We start from the raw sequence: 21277 nt of genomic DNA, 5'->3' as shown, positions 1-21277 counted from the left end.
ATTTGTGAATAAATAAAATATATTCTTTTCAAAAATGTTTTTTTTTTTTACTACATTTGTTTTTTTATGCTCCAACCAATGCAATGACATTCAAAAAATCACATTTTTTTTATTGTTGTCAAAACGATATTGTGTATATTTCCACGTTCTCTTAAAAAATGGTAGGAAGTCATTTTTAATAGTTTACAAAAAAAATAAAATAAGTAAGTTTCAAAAAAGCAATAACTGCTCGGACGTGTGTTGATTCGAGAAGAACAGATTCATAAGAGTCATTTGTTCTTGAATCGAACTAAAGGCGATGCGTGATTCACTAAAAAGAGCCGAGTCCGACACATGTGAATCATTCTTGCGCGTTCTAGAACTGTTTACGGAACTGAACTTAAACGAAAATACGTTTTGCTAAAATGGAACGGGTGCTGAATAAGACTCCGTTCTGTTCCCCACTCTTACCTTTACCTTCTAGTTTCCACGTCCCGCGTCATAGGAGCAGGAATACAATCAAGGCGGAGCTGAGAGCCAGACTTCGTCCTCCCGCACACGCGCAACATGGGCACCACGCACGCGCACGTCTAAACTGTTAGCCATCCCACAGGCAAAGCAGTTTGTAGTTAGTTAACTGTGAAAGAAACCGGGTGAGCACATTTGTCAGACCCTCTGAGCGAACAAAATTATCACTGGCGCAGAGGTACGACACATTCTGGTTAAGACGCAGCATGTTCACGTTAAATGGATAGCATGTTATGTTATGAGTGACACTAACAGGTTATGTTTAAACTTTAGCCGCTAGCTGGCTGCTCGGGCATGCGAGTAGGTGTGGCGAGCACGCAGAGAGGTTCAGTGGGTGTCCGCGTGCGCTACATTGTACACCGTGTTCTATTCATTGTGGCGGACTTCGTTAATGCAAATATCTCCCGTCTCTGTCGGGACATTTGCAGCAGAAATGTGTGTTGTGGTGTTACAGGAACTGTCCAGGTTTGAAGTGGTCAAGAGACAAACATGAGCAACTTTCGAGTTGGGTGTCTTGTAGTGTCGCATGCATGGAAAGAATTCACATATCAGTCAAGGGATTTGTGAGATAATCTTATGTAACCGTTTTAGTTACATCTGTATTTCTGTTTCAGACTGACAGCTTACACACGAGCTGCTGATTTGTCATGAAACAGATCACCACTATAAAATGAATGTCATCAGTTACCTATACTGGGAATGTTTTGCTGAATGACAACCGCAATCGCTTTCATTGTATGGAAAAAAAGGTTGCAATAAATGTGAATGGTGACTGAAGCTGTCAGTCAGTCACTAACGTTCAGCCTACCATCTTCTTTGTTCACCACAGGTGAAAGTCATTGTCTTAAGTAGATAACATCAGTTTGTTCACATACTTAACCAAAAAAAGCTTTTGTTTGTCTTAGTGGAACAGATGCCAGAATTTCCCCAAATTATACAATTAACTTATAAATTGTTTGTCTGTTCTAGGGCTTGTGAACACCGTCATTTGGTCGTGCATGTCCTGAGAGGCTGACGTTTCTCTTCAATGGCTGCCTCTGGCTCCTCCACCACAGTGCCTGAAGGATTTCACTATGAGACCAAGTATGTCATCCTCAGCTACCTTAACCTGCCCCCGCCATCAAGATCAAGACCCTCAGAGACAGCGGAGGGTAAGAATTCACATCCATAAATCAGTACAAACTCCCTGCCTGGCAAGAATCATAAGGAGTTTAATTTAATCTCAAAACAATGCCAAAACTTTCAATGGTATGCTTATCTCAACCATGCAAGAAAACATACAGCAGTTGTATTTTGTAGTGTAAGTCGCCACGTAATCACATTTTGCATGTACATACATGGAAAAACTGCTTTTTGCAGTACAAAATTCCTCTAGAAGTAATGGTGCAAATAATAAAAATATTCCGTTGTAACTTGTTTGAACAAATAGACAGTGAATCTTTCAAATAGACTTGTGAATTAATGAGTTGCATTCTCACAAAAGTCATGTACATACCACAGTGAACAAACACTGCCTTTACATGCTATTGGGAATTTCTTAATTATCATCATAATCATAATCATAATTATTGTTTTGTTGCATTCAAGTGCTATGTTGTCAGAAAGAATAAGAAACACCGAGGACACCAGGTTCATTCCCTTCTATTTCTTAGGAAAATCTGTTTTGCCGTTTTGCTGAGAGTCTGGCTTGCTAACAGCACAGTTACAGTTCTAGTAAGGTTTGACCAGAGTTGCTGAGGTCACATTCCTGCTCCAGGAATCTCCATTTTGCCCTTGAACATTGACTATAACTCAAAGTGCTATATACAGAGTGTCGTAACTAGTGTAATTTGATTGAAAAACGTCTGTAGGTATTGCAAGTAATGCATTAACAAATCCTTCAGAAATTGCATGTGTTGTCTGTAATTATGTTGCAGTCCATATACGGTTGGCAAATTTGGTCCTGTTGGTATCATTTAGATGTCTTTTGACCAATTGCCGAGTTCATGGCAGTTTGTTTAGAGGAGGCGGATTCTCGTGAATATTGACTATTGACTTTTACATTGTTCTGTTTAGGCCTTGTGTAATTCAGAAGCGAAAGCACACATAGAGTTTGTCATTGACAGTTAGCCTGGTTGACTTTAGCACTGAGGATGGTATGGGGCTATGGGCTTAAGCTGCCTGTCGGAGATTTTGGAGCCTTGGGCATATCAGTGGTTCAATGAGGAATGTCCTGTGTCCTGCACTGGTTTTCATTCAGTCAGCTTTGAAAGTAGCTTCTGATCCCTCTTTCCACTCGACCCGCTCTGCACTCTGACAGACTGTCATGTGCGATCAGCGTTGGCTTGTTCACATGCCCATGTTCAGAGTAAAGCTCAGCCTGAACAAAACTGACCAAAGACCTGGCCTGGGAAAAGTCAGTGTGAGCTCCCATCAACTTAATTTTGTAAAAGGTTTTATTGTGTGCTTCATAGTCATTTTATAAACCCAAAATCAGTTTCTTTCTCTTTTCCTGTAGTCATTCACTGGGTCTGTGTGGTTAAGAGAGCTGAAAGCCTGGGCCTGTACTAACACTAACACTAAATAATTCACCAGTGTATGAATGAGTAGCCACGCAATGGTTTAAAGCACCACAGAAATGCCAATTGTATTACAGCCACTATATTACAGTATTGTTTCTAATAATGTATTTGCAATATAATCTAGTAAAAGTGGCATAATAAAAAAAAACCTGGACACATGATACTTTTTTTGGGGAAAATGGACATAGGCTTAATTTTGTTTTTGCGAGTATTTAGGCCTACATATATTATATGGAGCACATGGTATGGTGTGACATTGTCCAAAAATGATGAGTTTGATAATAAATATATCTATTGAGTTGTTTTAGGGTTATTCAAGTCACTTAGTATTTAGATCAAATAAGTGCATCTAGGTTTGAGTCCAGTCAGTTTCACCTTTAGTTTCTTTTCCACTTCACCTTTTTCTGCTTCTTCAGTCATGTAGAAAATTATTCTGCTGAGGATTTTAATAGCTGGAGTTTTCTGACTAGTTTTGGCTTAATATATTTGCATCAAATTCAAATAATAAAGATTGAAATATTCAATTCAGTATTAAATATTTAAGGAGCTGGTGAAAATGTAATAACACATTTTGTTTACACCCAATGTTTGAATTTAAAAAAAAAGAGCCTCGGATTCCATCTGTAATTTGTATCTTAATATTTTGTATAGATTTACAAATTAATAGTCAGTAAACTCTTCTTTCCTTAAAAATAAAATAAAGAACTAAATGGGTAAAAGGAATTTCGGTCACACTTAACAAGGTAAATGATAACATTAAAATAAGAGATTATAATTATTTATAACAGTTATGAAGGATCTGCATTTCTGAGGGCACAGTGTTTTTTGTTTTTTTTTGTTTTTTGGTGATAAATAGATATTTTATGATTTTGAGCAGGAGAGAGCCATTCTACACAGGAAGTGGAAAGAGAGCGGAATAGCAGCCTGAAGAAACAGATTGAGAATGAAATGAAGCAGCTGGAAGAGGAAATTGCGGCCTGTAAGATGTTTTTTGTTATTACATTGTAATTTCATGATAAAATGAATCTGACATCTGGATCATAGTTTAAAGCCATCTGCCTCCTCTTTTTTTTTTTTTTTTGCTCAGCTTTTTCCAGGACTGGTTTTGATCAGCTCATATCCCCAGTGTTCAGTCCAGCCAATCCAGAAAACTCCATAGAAGACAGCCTGGCAGTGCTGGGGGACCGCGTCTCACGGGACCTGGACACACACCTGTCTTCTGCCACTCACACGCTTCTGAGCAGGTCCTTTTAAACGTCCAGGGAGAATTCATGGACAACTTAAGTAGTTGGGGAAAAAAGATCTAGCAACGTACTTGGCAGAGGTCTATGCTAGAAAAATGCATTGTGTAAACAGCCTGCACACACAGTTATTATAAGTTGGCCTTAAATTAGTTCAAATGACTATTCGTGACATATAACTTTAATATTGACGATAGCTTTCAACATATGTTATGCTGATGTTTTTCTGAAGAAGAAGCAAATTCGAATGAATGCAAAGAAATGTTCATTACGTATGTGCCTCTCGTGCAGGGATATGAACTTTGAGCACTTCAGAGCAGCGGTGGAGGAGGTGTCCTCTCATGCTCAAGGAGGATGGAGCAAGGTAATCCAAGACTCACTACATAGGTGCACACAAAGCACCCTGAAGGCCATTGGGATGTTTGCACTGAATTGTGAATGTGTTTGTCCTTCATTTTTTAATACTGTGTTACACTGTTTAGGTGTTGGTACCCTTAGTATTATTACAAGCCCTACAGAGTGAGGGGCAGCCACTGGAAACACTGCTACATTATGGTTTGCGTTACCTTGAGGAATCACAATCAGACTTCATCATTCAGCAGGGAGGATGGGTGAGTGACTTATAATTACACATCTATCTCTCTTTTCCTGGTGCAGCTGTGCATTATGTGAGTTCACAAAACAAATGCACAACACTAAATTATAAATTAAAGGCTGTGCAACCTATTAGAAACTTATGAAATAAATAATACAGTAAGAGTTTAACTGCGTGTCCTTGAAGCAGTGGTTCTTAACTTTTTTAACTAAAAGGTCCCCATGGTCCAACACAAATCTGTAGATAAGATATCTTCCCTAGTATTTTGACAATGTTGCTTGTTTTTAATGAACAAACACTGGGGAACTCTAGTTTTTGAGAGGAAAGGATAATAATTTTTTTTTTCTTTTTCTTTTTTTAAATTTTTTAATTATTTGAAATTATTTTATGTCTTCTTTTTTTGATAATATAGGAATTTTAATAATTCATCTTTGGGGTTTGCTGAGGCCCCCGGTGGAGAACCACTGCTCTAAAGAGGTGAAGTTCTGTTAGAAATACAAAACTGGGAGGAATGGTCATTAGTTGTGTTTTTCAAAACTCCTGTCTGGAGAGGGAGCCAGAGCTGTGATCATGTTTTTAACACATTACCTAACTCAGCTGCTGCTGGATAATGCTAAAATAACTTTACCAACAAATTGTTTATTGACAAATGATGCTTTGTTTAAATTTCTCACTCAAAGTGTAAAGGACTATGTTATCTATTTAACTCATTATGTGGCTATTTGATGGATGAGATAACTGTTTAGTCTTTCACCTTCATGGACAATGATAACTTTAGGGTGCTTATGTCAAGCTGTGGTGATCATGAGCATATTTGTTTATGGTACAGCTATTTTCTACTTTACAAGATCATAATAATAAAAACTGAACTTGATGTTTTGCATAATGTTCACTCTTATTCCCATTCATCTTATCAATATGTAATTTGGTAGTTCAAACTCAAGATTGTTCATTTCGGAAGGCTATCATACCCTCATGCAAATGTTTCATGAGAAAAGCTCTTTTCATCCGTCAGATGATGTCATAAAGCATGATGAAAGCCTTGTTTGTTTATAACACCCTATTTAGGTCAAACTGTATCTCAGATGAGGGCTGTCTATATGAAAGACTCGGTTCATGCATTCTGTGTGCAAGCTGAAGGATTCAGTCAGAAGGATTAATTTAATCAGAGTCCCGTTGACTCTGACACAGGGAGGAGGGGAGACCATTGTTTTTTTACTGCCGCTCAGTACAGGACCACATTCCAGTGATGGAGCGAGAGCTTTGGCATAGATGATACGGGATAAGCATCTGTGAGAGTTTGAATGCAGCTGGGAGGAGTCTGACGAGGAGGAGACCGTGTGCAAACAAACCCGACCTCCTGCTCAGCACTTCCAGCCCCATTACTCTGACAGCAACCTTTATCCTGTCTATACTTTCTCTCTCTCTCATTCACTTCCTTGTGGTCACTGCCGGAGTTGTGCGCACTTAGGAGCCGAACACGGGCAGGTAGGACAGCTGCTTGCTTCTAGATGTCTGGATCAGATGAGATTATTCTCTTGTGGTCCATTTGCACAAAAAAATAAATGTTATCGATTTAGGTCTGTTTGACTGCTTTCTTGCTCTCCATTACGTAATGGCCATGAGGACAAAATTATAAATGGATAATAAAAAAGCAAACACAAGGACACTCTCACAAGGTCTATTAAATGGGCCAGTCTGTAAATATTTAATTTGATGTTTAACCTGTTTTAGTGTAGAAGTGAATGCATTTGGAGTGATTTGCTCAATTCTGCTTTTAGATTAATATAATCGTTACTTGTTATAGTATTACAAAACAATAAAATAAGCCTTGTTAGTCGAACATGAGAGTGAATTTGAGTAAATTGTTTGCTAAAACATTCTTAATTTCTGGATCAATATAGTGTATGAATGGTTTTAATATGCAATTTATGCAGAAAAACGTTTCATGAATGAGACCCAAAGCCAGTGACATAAATGGAAAGGGAACTTTGTGCGTATCTATTCTGCAAAACCCAGGGCAAAGCAGCAAGAAGCCATTTTGAAAACTAAAATACAGCAGAAGTCAATGACATGTTCCCGCTGAATCACGCTGTCTGCTCTGATCATGGTAACTCCTGTAGGTCAAGGGAAAGTGTCTAATGAATCATCAAAGGGGTAACGGATACCCAGTGTGTGGGACGTGTGGGACATTTTGTCTTGTGGGTTACTCCACCCCTTTATCCCGTTCCCGTCCCTCTGTGTGCTCTGTACCTAACAGAGTTGACCTTCAGGGTGTCTGTGTCACATGGCACAGCAAAGATTCTTGAGATGGCATGATGTGATGTAATTTGACTCCTGTTGTGATGGTACAGCCAAACCGCAACCAAAGCAGTGTGCTCCTGTCTGTATATCAGTAGGTGCTGAGAGCGGAGCTCAAGTCACATCTGATCGCATCACCCGGCACATCGCTCGGCCGGGTCTCTTACGTAACTGCATTATACAGGCGATGTGCTGCGCTCATCACACAAACAGAGGCCATACACCACCCCCACACACTCCAGAGATGAAGAACAGAAATAAATTTGATAAATCCTCCTATGATTCGGCAGGAGCAAGGCTGTCCCAGTTTGACTGCCTCCAAACTACTCGCACTGTTAGTTGAGATGTGACCTGTATGCATGACATCCTATGGGAGATTCAGAGGAATCTTTCACCTAGTATCCAATTTTGGTTTGGATTTAGTTGAACAATATTAAGTATTTGCTTGCTTACATTTTAGTATATGTTTAGTTGTTTTAAAGGGGGCGGTGTTAACCCATTATTGGTCAAGTCTGTGAAAGGCTAATGCTCTGTTTATTAATGAATGAGCAGTCTTATGCAGTGAGTTTCCTCCAGTAGGCTGCAGGATGCAGTGGGTAAACTGGCCTTCTTATCAGCAGACACAGTTCAGCGTTCACAGTCAAATGGTACAGTATACAGTGTGGTGCCCCCTCAACAGACAAGATATGTTTATCTTTGGAGTGGATGCCTTAACAATAGAAACTGCCTTACAAGTGTGTCAAAAGTAGTATATACTGTCAGCGGTGATTGTGATTCATAATGTTGAGCATTCACATTTATGGAAATTACCATTCAAAGGTTTGGCATTAGTAAGAGATTTATTTATTTATTTATGTTGCAAGAATGCATTTAATTATTCAAGTATAAAGACATAATGTTAAAAAAGATTTATATTTCGATTAAATGCTGTTCTTGAAATATATTAAAAGTAGAATAGTTAGGTTTTGGCCACCAGGACAGCACCACTGTATCATCAATTTTTCTCTCTTGTATGAAAGCGAGAGCATTTGAGTTTGGCAGGTATGCTTGAGTTTTTGTCTTTAGGCGAGGGTGGGTACATGTACTTTGGGTGGAGTGGTGTATTGGCACCTAAGGCTCACCTAAGAGAACACACCTCTCAGCATAATTTCACTTTTAGACAGTCTCTGGATAGGAAAGAAAGCCTAATCTCGCTGGAAACCTCCATCTTACTCCACGGTGCAAAAAGGTATAGTCAATTTGGACTATGTAAATAGGGTTTTTGTTACTTTTTTTTTTCTTGGGTTTATTTAATCAGCTTAAAAATAGGTAAAAATTCTGAGAGCAAATGCAGTTATTAAGGTCAACTCAATCCATCCCAATCTATTTTTCTGTGGTCGCTTCACAAGCATTTAAGTAGGTGTCTTTACTTATTATTCATATTATTTTGTGTGTCCTTTTCATTCAAAATGATCACCTGTAAGTATAATATGTGCGGTGCTATAGCTCATTATACACTACCATTCAAAGGTTTGGAGCTGGTACAATTATTATGATTTTTTTTTTAATTAATGCTTTTTTTGCATTAAATCTATGACAGAAAGACAGTAAAGATATATTATTATATATGATATGTATGAGACACTGTCACATTCTACTGGTTGTGTGTTTATGGTCCTCTGTTGGCCATCAGATGTTAATCCAGATGCTGGGGTCTAATGTGTTTTTGAAAACATTAATGTGAGACAGGATTACATAGATGCACGTGCACAGTGGTGGATTACTGAAATCTAAAAGACCATAAAAAGCACAGGGAGCAGAATGGTGTCTTATAAGGGGCACAATATATTAAGTTTGTTTAATGCAAATGAGCAAAAACTGATGTATTTACAGACAATGAGTTCAAATTCAGATAGGCTCATTTTGCATGCTTGACCTAGCAGTGATAGACATGCAGAACCCAGTGTCTATCACTGCTAGGACAGAAGAAGATAAACACATGACTCTAGATAGGAGGAACCCTGGCTAACAGTAAAGTGAATAGAGGTGGAGAGTGTATTAACACACTTCCTGCTGAGCATTTGAAGTATTTTCTTTTGTGAATGTTGCCCTCAGGTCTGTCTTTGTGTTTTTAAAGAATATGCTTCATTCAAGTTATATGAGATAATGAGGAACCAAACAACACTTTTCAAGTTGATTTGCTTTATCGGTTTATGTAGTCTTTAAAAAACAAACAAAAAAAAACTGTTTTTGCACAAGAACTAGAACTGAATAAAAGATTTTATCAGTGAAATACACTAAAATGCAGCTACTATAAACTAAGGTCATATTCGGTTAATAAGTGTCTATCATTGCTGCTTTGCATTTTAAAGTCGATTTTGTTCAGTCAACCATGAAGTAGAGAGAATTTATTATTAGAGCTGTATTATTCTTACACTCCACTGGGTGGCACAAGAAAATCAGTTAGAAATGATGCCTGTCATGGTAAATTACAGGTGCTAAAAAAAGACAATCCATTGATTTTATTGTTTGAAAGTTGGTGTGTGTGTTTAATGAATATGTTTTATTTTAACATGCTATACTACCATATAAAGTTTGGGGTGGTATGATTTTTTTTTTTTAGATATTTTATATATGTATACACACACACACACACACTTATCAAAGCTAAATACAAAAAAACAAAAAATTTAAATAGTAGATTTGTAAAATATTGTTACAAATTAAAATAACTAATTTCTATTTTAATATATATGAAAGTGTAATTTATTCCTGTAATGACAAATATACATTTTCCTGTTACTTCATGATTCTTCAGAAATCATTCTTATATTTTAATTGGGACTCAGGACACATTAATATTATTATCAATGTTGAAAACGGGTGCTTAAATGTTTTTAGAAATCAAGATTCTTTGATGAATAGAAAAAAAAAGCATTTATTTGAAATAGAAATCTTTTGTGACATTATAAATGACTTTACTCTGATACTTTTGATCAATTTATTGCATCCTTAATGAATAAATGTTAATTTATAAAAAAAATAAAAATAAAAAAAACAGTCCTTTGAATGCTAGTGCGCATTTTTAAAAAGAAAATGAAAATTGTGCATATGAATTTTGGTAATGTAATGACTATACATTAAGAATGATTTGCAGACAGTCAGATTTACCATATAAGGAAATGCAGACCGTTAAAAACAAAAACAAACATACTGCATGTTTTTGTTCCAGTGGTAAAGAATGGTAAAGGGATTAGACATTTAGTCATCACAAAAGGAAATGCGTACATTGCCTTACCACAGTTCTAAAAATGAATCATAAGGATGTGTTCTTATGACTCAGGTTCTATGTAACATACCATTAATTGGAATATTGAGCAATATTCATGTTTTAATAATAGATTTCTTAAAAAAATTGTTTTTGTTATTTCTCATTTAAAGAAGAATAGAAAGATTAGAATATATGTTTGGAATAAAAAATGATTAATGGACCAACTGATTAATATTACCACTCTTTACATTTACAGGGCACTGTGTTCAGCCTGGATGAAGCTGAAGACCCTGGCGTGATCATAGCCGAGGACAGTAACGACATCTACATCCTGTCAGGTGAACAGACCTCGGATCAGCTAAGCCCTCCTGCTTCACTACTGACACTTGAAGATAGCAGTGGACCAGCCTCTTGGCAGACAGAGAGTCTTCCTGTGTCTCTGACAGGACACGAATCTTGGGCACAGGTTGGCATGATGGACCCAGAAGATGCCAAGAGTCTGGACAGCGCCGAGGGAGTGGCGTTAGCTGAGGAGCAAAGCGAGAACAACTCCTCGAACTCTGACATTGTCCATGTGGAGCGCGAAGATGCCGAACTGCTTGAAGAAGGTGGGGAGACGGTGGAGGAAGGGGAGCTGCAGAGTAGCGTACTTAGCGTGCTGGGCAGTGAGAGCGAACTCGCTGCTCTCCGAGAAGAAGTGCCTGAGCCGATTGTGGAACCAACCGTGATGGAGATCCCTCCACCTCCGGTCTCAGTAGAGCTAGAGCACCCAGCCGCCCCTGATGCTGATACTGCCTCGTTTCCCGTGCCTGAGCCTGTTCCAGCTCCTGTGGAGCCACGGTCATCACCCCCACCGGATCTAGAACCGGAAGTGGTCCAAGCAATCCTGGAGCAGGAGATATGCCCAGATGTTGACCTTAAGGCCTCTTCCCTGGCCCACGACCTCACAGTCCCGACCCCACCTGAGGTGCCACAGCCTGAGACTTCTGACCTCCCCGTGCTGCTATACGGTGGTGCTGCCCTGGTGGCCATCGCTGCAGTGTTGGCTTTTGGAGCACTGGCCTACAAGAAGAAGTAGAGAGTCTGTGACTGTCCATGACCTCTCTGTATCTCTTGGTCCTAATGGAAGCCCTGTGGGTCACAGTGCCGCCACAAGCAGCACTTTATGGGAAAAGTACTCCTCTTATGTGTCATACCATTTTATTTTATTCTCATTGCTTTTATTTGTTGGCTTAGTTCTCTAAACCATCTTTATGTCTGGAGAGGAACTTGCAGGTGCAAAGTCGGGTTTCTTTTGGCTGTATTAAGGACAATTCACAAAGCATAGACAGACACCTACAAACACGTTTGTTGGGTTTTGTCTGATCATTGTGTTACCCCTGTCAGCATCTGTTGCCATTGGTCAGGGTTTGTTTTCACAATCAGTGTTTGTCAGAGTCTATTAGGGGAGTGTAAACATGAGTTATTTTACATAAAATTCTAAATCCAACGACTAACTTGTTTGTTGGCGTTTGTCTGTGCGGTGTGATTTGGCCTTTAGTGAACATGGTAGCGATCTGTTCACTAGGCTGTGACCTAGGTTCCCAAGACTTCTGATTCAGCTAAAGGTAATTTTTGTTAGTGAAGCATGTTTATTCTCACATAGAAATATTTGATTTAATAAAATAGTTTGATTTTAAAACACAAGCTTGTGTGAGTGCATGATTATGATTCTAGCTTATCAGAAATGAAATATTAAAGAGCAAAACTTTATGGGCTGTGCCCTTCAGATGGATTATGTGACTGATATTCTCACAGAATATGTCAGTACTTCTACAAAATTACTCGCAACAACCAAAAGCACAGTCTCTGCACATCCTTGATTCATCCAGACATTCATATTAACCATATTTAGTGTATATTTTGAATAAATTAGGCCTGATTAGGCTTGCAAGAATTCTTTGTTTGAATTCCCCCTTCTAGAAACTAAAAGTAGAAGCCTAGGTCACAGCCTCAACTGGGAAACCCCTCCACTTTGGCTGATATGTTTTGTTTATAGGATTGTATAGCATTTCTTAATGTACAGCAATTCACTATAATGTGAATGTTTAACGTACAAAAAAAGGTTTGTTTAGCACTCGTGAAAATACTACACCAGCAGAGTCGATGTTGCCATGGCACCATTGACTAAATTTATCTCAATGTCAGGAAGTGGGAGATAATGCAAGATGAAAAGTCATTTAGTTTTCTAATGTTTCTAAGCGTCTATTTTGTAGTTAAATGTTCCTTATTCTGGGTCAAAAGCAATTTCAATAAAATCTTGTGAAATATTGAAATAAAAATGATTAAACCTTAGAACTTATTGTTTAATCTTAATCCACCATGATTCAGAAACATCCAAATGGATTTTGTAGTTCTGGAGTAAAAAGTGATTTGCTGTCTGTTGCTCAAATCAAATGCTGACTTCAGGGTTGTGGGACCAGAAAGTCTCTTAAATGTCTTCTTGGCCAGTCATCGGGCCTTTATTGATTTTCTTTGGCTTAACACATAAAGTATTTTCTGTCTTCTGCCTCTGATTCACACATTGTCTGTACCTTGTGCTGCTGTTTGTCTTTGAAAGGTAAAAAGGCCTGCACAGCACAGCCTTGTCACCCTCTTTTCCCTGTTGTGTGCCTATCCAAAAGAGACCTTGCTCAAAACAACTGAAAACAACAAAAGCAGAAGTCATATGTACTGGCAGGATCCACCTGCTTTGTCAGTAGTTTGCAACATCAGAGTGTGAAAAGTGATTTTTTTTCTTTCTTTTTGCTTTTGCAAGCAAGTTTATTTTTTTTTTCTTCATGTCAATAGATGGACAAAAGCTGTGAAATAAAACTGTATTCCATCAAGGGTGAACCTGGTGATTTTTGTCCTGATTTAAGCATGAATTTTATCATCATCATAACATTGCTTAAAAATAAAGACGACATGCAAACTGGAAGACCAAAATTAAGTTTGCTTCCTCTATTTGTAATGATATGAGTCAGCTTTGTTGCACATAAAAGGGACAAATGATCATGTGATATCCCTTATAAACAATGCTTTTTTTTTTTGAAGGAAATCGAAGCAAAGTTATCAGAGAAGAGAATACATTTTATTTTATTTTAAATATGGGTTAATGTACAATTTCCTGTTTAACCAGGATATTATTTTTCCATGGCAGTTTAAGAAAGACCATAAAACTTAATGGCTACAATGCCGAAACATCAACAACGAAGTATATCAATTGTTTCAGATCCTATTACAAGGGAATAAACAAACAAAGCAAGCATTTTCATTAAAAAAAAAATATAGTCCATAAGGTACTGCTAAGGTTTCAGTCTCAACAATCACTTTAAATGAAGCATATGCATTTGTCTTTTAAGGCAAAATAATGTATCAAATCTATATCAGTTATTTATACACATATTCACACTCTATATTTCATAAATGTAGAACTGAAATACAGAGCTCATCAGTGGGATCTGTTTGGTAAGAAATACTGTACCACTGTGCCATAAAGACCAAACAAAAATTCAGGCACATGCTCACAAACACTCTTCATAAGCACAAAAGTGAAGGCCATCTCCACAAGTTCCTTCTTAAACTCTGTGGCACCTGCCACTTGGCGAAGTAAGGCTTCCACTCCATCAGACAGATGTCTGCCCCACAACTGCAAACGTTTAAGGAATATTGAGAAATGGTGTTTCCAGGTTTAAGAGCAACGATTAGTTTAAATTTATTAGTGCAGTACAGTAATTAGTCTCACCTGCTCCTGAGATCTGTACAGTTTCTTGGTCAAACTGTCAGCAGCTTGGGACAGTACTCTGTGCTCAAGCAGGTCTGCAATTCTGATCAACTCTGCAGCCATTTCCCTTGCTGCCTGAGCCTCTTCAGCATTGACTGAGAAGGAAAGATACATTAGCAGTGTTAACAGACACAGACAATGGCAAAAATATAGTACTTTTAATACAACTAATAATTAGACATCCAAAATTGTCAGAACATTTTTTGCAGTGTCTAATATACCTGGTACTTGAGGCTGAACTTGATCCTGAAGTTCATGTAATAATTCTCTGTAGTTGAATGAGACATTATGTCCATCGGTTTGTAACTCCCCATCACCCTCAATGTAATTGTGATTTGTAGGCAGCTTTAGCTGTTCATCAAGATCATCAAGCTCTCTTTTAAGCTTGCTATTTTGGCAGCCTTTTTGCTTAAGGAAGGAAAGGAGCACCAGGGAAGTGTCTGGAAAGTTGTCAAAGTTTCTGTTGCAGTCCATTGCACAAACCCGTACAATGCCTCAAACAAGCTGCTCTGCAGTTCAAGAAAAACACAAAAGCACCTCGTTTAATTATGATCAAACACGAGTCACTGCAACTGTTTTGAATGCCCTTGTTCAGATTATTTACAAGACTATACATGGCCTGATGCATAACATGCATACAGTTTTATGTTAGGGTGTCGTATAAATTTATGAATTTTGCAGACTCTTAATCCAAAGCTATTTGCACTGTATTCCAGGTATGCATTTTATCAGATTATGCATTCAGTGGGAATCGAACCCATGCCATCATCGTAGCTAACGCCATGCTCCACTGTTTAATCTAACATACAGGAACATCATAGCTGTATGTTATTTATAATAAATATATATATATATATATATATATATATATATATATATATATATATATATATATATATATAAATAAATGTATTATAGCTGTATATAAAATAATATCTATGCTATAAACAAGGTTGGGACGGTCGGTTTAAATAATAACATCATGAAATATCCCAGCTAAAACCAGCTAACTAGCTAGCAGCTTATAATATTAACTGTTTATTAGTGGCTAGCTAACATTCGGTGATCATTGAGGATTGCGGTAGATTTTATACACGTTTTAATGGCGTTTACAAGAGCCGTTTAAAGCGCGTTTGGCTCATTCCCCCAGTTTAAGCAAAACAGAAATCAGTTGTAAAAAAATAAAAACAACGATTCTCAGATGAAAACAAAGAAATATTCCACTGTAACGTTAGTCCAAATTAATTTCTAGGGACAACACAAATGACACTTGCTCAGTGTTTACGGTGATTCAGTTAAAATAAAAAATACCAGCATATATAACGTTACAGAGCACTTCTGGAAATTTACATTAACTTACAGGGAACTTGAGTCAAACTGAAGAAAGCGTGGAACTTAAGTCGATCTTGTTAAATATAACAGTAAACAGAATATGAATGTTTATATTTAAAAACACAGCACTGTCGTAACTATCCACAGAAAGTATAAAACACTTGCTACGAGTATACGATCTAACGTTAGCAAAAATACCAGTTAACGTTATTTATTCTCCTTTGAAGCAAATGTTTAAAAACCTGTCTATATACGTGTCGACTGTACTTTACAGTAAAATGACAAACAGTCGTTACTTACTTAAACTTCAAGTCAAAACATCATGTAAAAGTGAAGCTTTGTAACCCAGTAAAAAAAACACACACAAATGCTCTGCGACGCTCCCGCGCGTCAGATGACACGGCTGCACAAAGGAAGGCGTGGCCAAAGACTAAGGAAACGCGAAAGCGTTTCTTTTACTGTCTATGCTAGAAACCCACATTGTTATTCTCGCTGTTTACTAAAAGTGTAAAGGCTTAAAAATATTTGCGACCTTTCTAAACGTAGCAATAGCCGAGAATGACTCAGAAGGTAAAGATGAACCGATTTTAAAGACTCAATTTAATATGTGAACACGCGACTTTATACTTGTTCTTTTAACTGAGCTTCACTTTAGGAGAGAGGGGTTTTTGGAAACGGAGTTCCCCTTCTGTTTGACTGCACGCGCAAGATAAGGAATACTGAGGAAAAGCTGACTGAACCATTACAGCACCTGCACTGTGAAAGATGAAGCAGAGCAGTAAACTTGAGCGTTCAGACTCACAGTTATTCCAAGGCCTCTGTTCTAGATAATGTACAAAAGTCTCCTAGAAGTTTGCTGAGGTCCTTTGTTTGAGAATCAGTGTACAAGGAAATTTATCTGCTAGAATCACCCCTTTATTGTCCATATGAAAACATTACCTTTTTATTTGACAAGATAAATGTGCCATAAACTTTAAATATGCACCGATTCATGCCACAAAGAAAACTAAGTGCAATGGTGGTGTTCAGGGTTAAGTCAAAAAGAGGACCTGAAGTTTCACCTGTAGATTTGTGATATTGTTGTCACATGCACACAATGACCACACTCTGATAAATTCCTGCAACTGCTTCAGAGTTGCTGTAAAGGTCTCTTGGTCACCACTCGGACCAGTTTCCTCCTGACTCTTTCATCCAGTTTGGAGAGACGTCCTGATCCAGGGAGGGTCTATGCTGTACCGAATGCCTTGCAATTCTTAATAATAGATTCACTGTGCTTCTAGGCACTGATAAATCCTTTTAATTTTTTTTGTAACCATCTCCTGACTTGTGCCTGTCCACCAATTTTATCTTTTGATAGTGCCTTGCCACCCATAGTTGATTGTTCGCGTTAGTTGCACTACCAATGACTTACAAAAATGCTCCAGGAAAACTCTTTTCATGCTGAGCTGAGCAAATCAAAATGACTACAACTGATCACAGTTCAAAGTCAGATGGCTTTGTGTGCCACTGAGAAGGTGATCTGAGTAAATCTGATAGTTTACAAGTCCTTTTTAGAAGGGGGTGAGCCTTTTTTCCCTGACATGTTGGTTTTATTTCTTTCACTTGGATGTTATAAGTTGCAGTGAGTAAATACAGCTGAAATACAGGGGAGTGATTTTCTATACCCAGTTCTCCTCACCGTTCCAGCATAGCTGTTCTGAACTTCTCCACATTTAATTGGAGAAGTTGTGCAACCAGTTTGCCGGCCCTCTCCTTGCACAGTACATCATGCCGACACAACACAGATGCAGATAGCCTTGTAGTAGGATCAGGATCTAACAGCGTCTGTCATAAACAAATATACTACTGAAATGAAAATTAGGTTTTAAATCTTGACCTCAGAGACTGAATGTATGAATCCATTGTAAACAACTTCAAAACCACCAATATATTCATGAGAAATCTTCAGAAACCACATTCATGAGCATTCTTCAGAAACCACATTCATCAACATTATCTGCTTTATGCCCTCTGCTGGTGGAATGAAAGCACATTTATGTTTTTATTCGCAACACTGCACAATTGACTAACATATGGTAAATATGAATTCTGAAATCTTTGATAAATATATTTTTAAAAAATTGTACTGGATTTTTTAAAATAACTGACTACTATTTTGAAAAACACGATACATACTCATTGCAAAAAAGAAATAATACAAAAGCTGTGGTACAGTTTCAAAAGGTACAAATATGCATAACTTGGGGGTAAATAAGGTACAAAGCTGCGCCTCTTTGAAAAGGTACTGCCCCAGTATCAGCTTTTGTACCTGAGAGTGTAGCATTAAGTAAACAGATTCTTTAAAGAAGGCCCAGTGCAAAAATATCTGCTTTAGGAAGATGTACAGTATGTAGTCCTGCAAAGAAAAAAGTCAGCAACTGGTTACATCCACCATTAGCTTGTTTTGCTAGAATTAAACTCTGCAAAAAACTGAACACTCTGGAAAAAGTTCAAACAGATATCATACCTCTAGCAGGACCTCATAGGCCATGAATCGGCTATCCCCTTCCTCAACCTGAGGGCTTGAAATGGATATAACATGACCCAAGTCACCTAAAGAACAAGATATTCATGATATCACATATATACAGCTGTATATCCATCAATTTAGCAATGCAAGTTAAAATTACAAATAAAATTCAATAATTAAATATGCTTTATTTTTATATTTTGTAATTGATAATATTAGATCTAGTGATGCACAGAATTTTTGGCAACTGAAAATATTTGATTAAAACAACAACAACAAAAAAATATTTCTGTCAAAATGGTTTTGGGGTTCCGAAATCATTCACTGAAACAATCAATTTTTTTCCGAAATATGAAGTTGCAGGGCAACATGAGCAGTTAAGACCCATATTAAAAATACATTCCAGGTCACTAAAGACCCAAATATGTAATAATGACTTACAAATCACTTATGCATTCAATGGTTAAAAACATGGACAGGTAGGTACATACCAATTGTATATACAACTCCAGAGAAGGGGCTTCCATCTTCTTCACTTTCTCCCTCTCCACCAGCACTCGAGCTGGGTTGGCGCCAGATGAAAATATTACCTGAAAAGGATGGAAATTTAAACATGTGCTAGTCAAAAAGTCCACTTCCACTGAGTGTTATATGCATCTGAGTAACAATGTCAGACACGGAGCTCACTGGGTTTGATGTCGAGGTGCACCAGGCCTGTGCTGTGAATGTATCTGAGCCCCAAAGAGACCCGTAAGAGAAAATCCCTCAACCTAGGAACACTGAGGAACTCCCTTTTCAGTTATAGCATCATGGAGGCTACCACCTATAAGACCAAAAAAGCTTTCGAGTAAGTTCTCAAAGTAAAAAAAACACATGACCATCTATGTAGTTTTGTGATCTTCTGTCCTACCATCACATAACTCATTTTGTATAATCATATGGTCATCCTCAGCCAATGCGGAGTAGTATCGGACAACATGAGGGTGATAGCCAAACTCTGCATGGGTATACACTTCCTTCAAGGCCAACTGCCTGAAGAGGGAAAAAAATTTACATTAATAATGTAAAATAATCTAATAGTCTAAGATTCATTGAGGAACCACAAAAACCATAAAAAGACCCTAACCATATACTGTATATAATTGTCCTTTGAGTTTTTACATTTGGAAAACTTAGAACATTAAGCCCAGTGTGTCTAGCAGCGCTGACTCACTCATTGGCAGAGCCTCCAATTGGCCTGCACGAGAGCTTGATGGCGTACATGCAACCATCCAACCTCTTCACACATCTATACACGGAACCAAACTCACCCACGCAGATGCAGCCCAGCTCTAAAAACTCACTCTCATAACACGACGGCATATGGGCTGACACTGCTGGCCTCTGAAGGGCAACAGATGGGAGACCGTGTGAGAGAACACAGAGATTTGACAAAGCTTTTGGTGGGATTATGAAGACTTCTTAACCTACTCCATAATAGACAATGCAAAGCAATGGCCTTTGAAACCATACCTTTGAGGGAAGGAATACATTTTCATCCTCTGACGAGTTCAGAGTTTCTTTAGATCTGTAAAGGTAACTCAATGTAAATCTAGTTCCTCTATATGAATCACTTAAAGCCAAGATCTGTTACCTTTGTGCATCGTCATCATCATCATCACTCCTTTGGCTCTTCTTCTTGTGGTGTTCACTGTTCCTGCGCACCGTCTCTGGAGTGAAAGGGTTAATGTTCACTAAGGGCACAGGATCAAAAGCAGTAGACAAACGAAGAAATCTTTGACAGTGACATGGCTTGCTAATAGAGCAAGGGAGGGTCGATTTAGACTGCAACCTCAGCAGGAAGAAGAAGTCTTATGATATAATCAGTAAACAATTCTTTAAAGGGTCAAATGCATTGCTACTGCAAATCATACAGCAGATGGACATCATATCAACGTTTACATGAAACTGATAACCATTGGTGAACTTGGTAAGTCACAAAGCCAGAGTTTTTCCCAAGTAGCATACGGTATGGGAGAAGGGATTAAAGGGGGAACTGTGATACTCCTTGTGTGGTGGCGCTGTACTCGGGTTGTCCGGCGCGGGCTTCTGACTGGAACACTCCTGTGTGCCCATTCATCAAAGCTATTGTCACTGCTGTCCTCCTCCCCACTGCTGCAGAAGTTCAGATGCTGCTGCGCTGCATTCACAAAGGTAATTTCAGACCACTGCAGTCTGAAAATTTCCACAGATTGAAGAAAAGGGGGTTAGTATGGCAAATAACATGTAAATTAAACTAACAATAACTCAAGAGTGGGATGTAAAATGGATCAACTGTGATCTGCCAACCTGTTTTATTTTATTATTTTTTAAACATAATATGTACTTAAAATTTAGACACAAAATTATATAAACATAATATTCTCCTTAGGTAGGCCTCAACGACAAATTCTGAGGATCTCATATGATTGTTGAGAGAAAAGCAAAACATTTACAGATTCTCTCAAATATATATTACTTCCATTGTTTTATTATGCTGTTTTGAACAACATAAAAGCAATTCCAACTTACCCTGAAATGAGCTAATGGACCACCAGCCACTGAACCTGCCCTGTCACTGTCAACATGAGGTCCTTTGACTTTAACGATGGGAGGAGTGGCTCGACCCTTAATTAACTCCGCTAACTACTGTTAAATATTTTGATTCATAACGCCAATCTTTAAAATCTGTTAACTGAAAACATTTCTTCAGAGTTTCAATATCACCCTTACACCATTTTGTGGTCTTCTTCAGTAACTTTACAAAATCATGTTTTTACTCTCTTAGTAACTGCTGAAGATGCGAATGAAAAAATATGTCACTTTAGTTAGCGTATACGTTTAATTGTATCAGCCAATGAAATGCTAGTTCAGTCTTTGAATGCACAATTAACAAAAAAAGATCCAGCTTGAAACACCACTAATCAAACCTGTAAAGACAAAGAAATACATTATAGATATACTATTTTTTTATGTAAACTTTCAATTTAATTTATTATTAAACATCCAAAAAGCTAAATTTGTGATTTCTAAGCATTCTGACTGTCAAGGAAAATAAATTATGGTCATCATAGTCGTCAGCATATTTATTTTAGGGTAACGTTTACGTTACTGCGCACACAGACAACATCATACTGTGTATTTATTTTTCGGGTGGG

General features: G+C 37.8%; 1 protein-coding gene and 1 pseudogene across 5 annotated transcripts; one reads left to right on the top strand and one right to left on the bottom strand.

Annotated features, from left to right (window-relative positions):
- The first annotated feature begins 296 nt into the window (after positions 1-296).
- LOC127934157 (bcl-2-like protein 13) lies at positions 297-13329 on the top strand. Of its 5 annotated transcripts, none has more exons than XM_052531348.1 (8): positions 472-632; positions 1122-1336; positions 1477-1658; positions 3946-4047; positions 4156-4312; positions 4601-4673; positions 4792-4920; positions 10712-13329. In XM_052531348.1, the coding sequence occupies exons 3-8, from the start codon at positions 1535-1537 to the stop codon at positions 11531-11533; spliced, it is 1407 nt and encodes a 468-aa protein (XP_052387308.1). In that variant the 5' UTR covers positions 472-632; positions 1122-1336; positions 1477-1534; the 3' UTR covers positions 11534-13329. The 5 variants fall into 5 exon arrangements, with proteins under 5 accessions (XP_052387307.1, XP_052387308.1, XP_052387305.1 ...); XM_052531345.1 differs by having other exon boundaries at positions 481-685; XM_052531346.1 differs by lacking the exon at positions 472-632 and adding an exon at positions 726-1011.
- A 4245-nt stretch (positions 13330-17574) lies between these two features.
- Positions 17575-20216, bottom strand: LOC127934112 (wee1-like protein kinase 2; annotated as a pseudogene).
- Between the last annotated feature and the right edge of the window lie 1061 nt (positions 20217-21277).

This window comes from Carassius gibelio, chromosome A18 (assembly GCF_023724105.1).
Source record: "Carassius gibelio isolate Cgi1373 ecotype wild population from Czech Republic chromosome A18, carGib1.2-hapl.c, whole genome shotgun sequence".
In the NCBI taxonomy this organism is placed as follows: Eukaryota; Metazoa; Chordata; class Actinopteri; order Cypriniformes; family Cyprinidae; genus Carassius; species Carassius gibelio.
The sequence above is the reverse complement of the archived record's forward strand: the minus strand, read 5'-3'. Positions and strand labels throughout refer to the sequence as shown.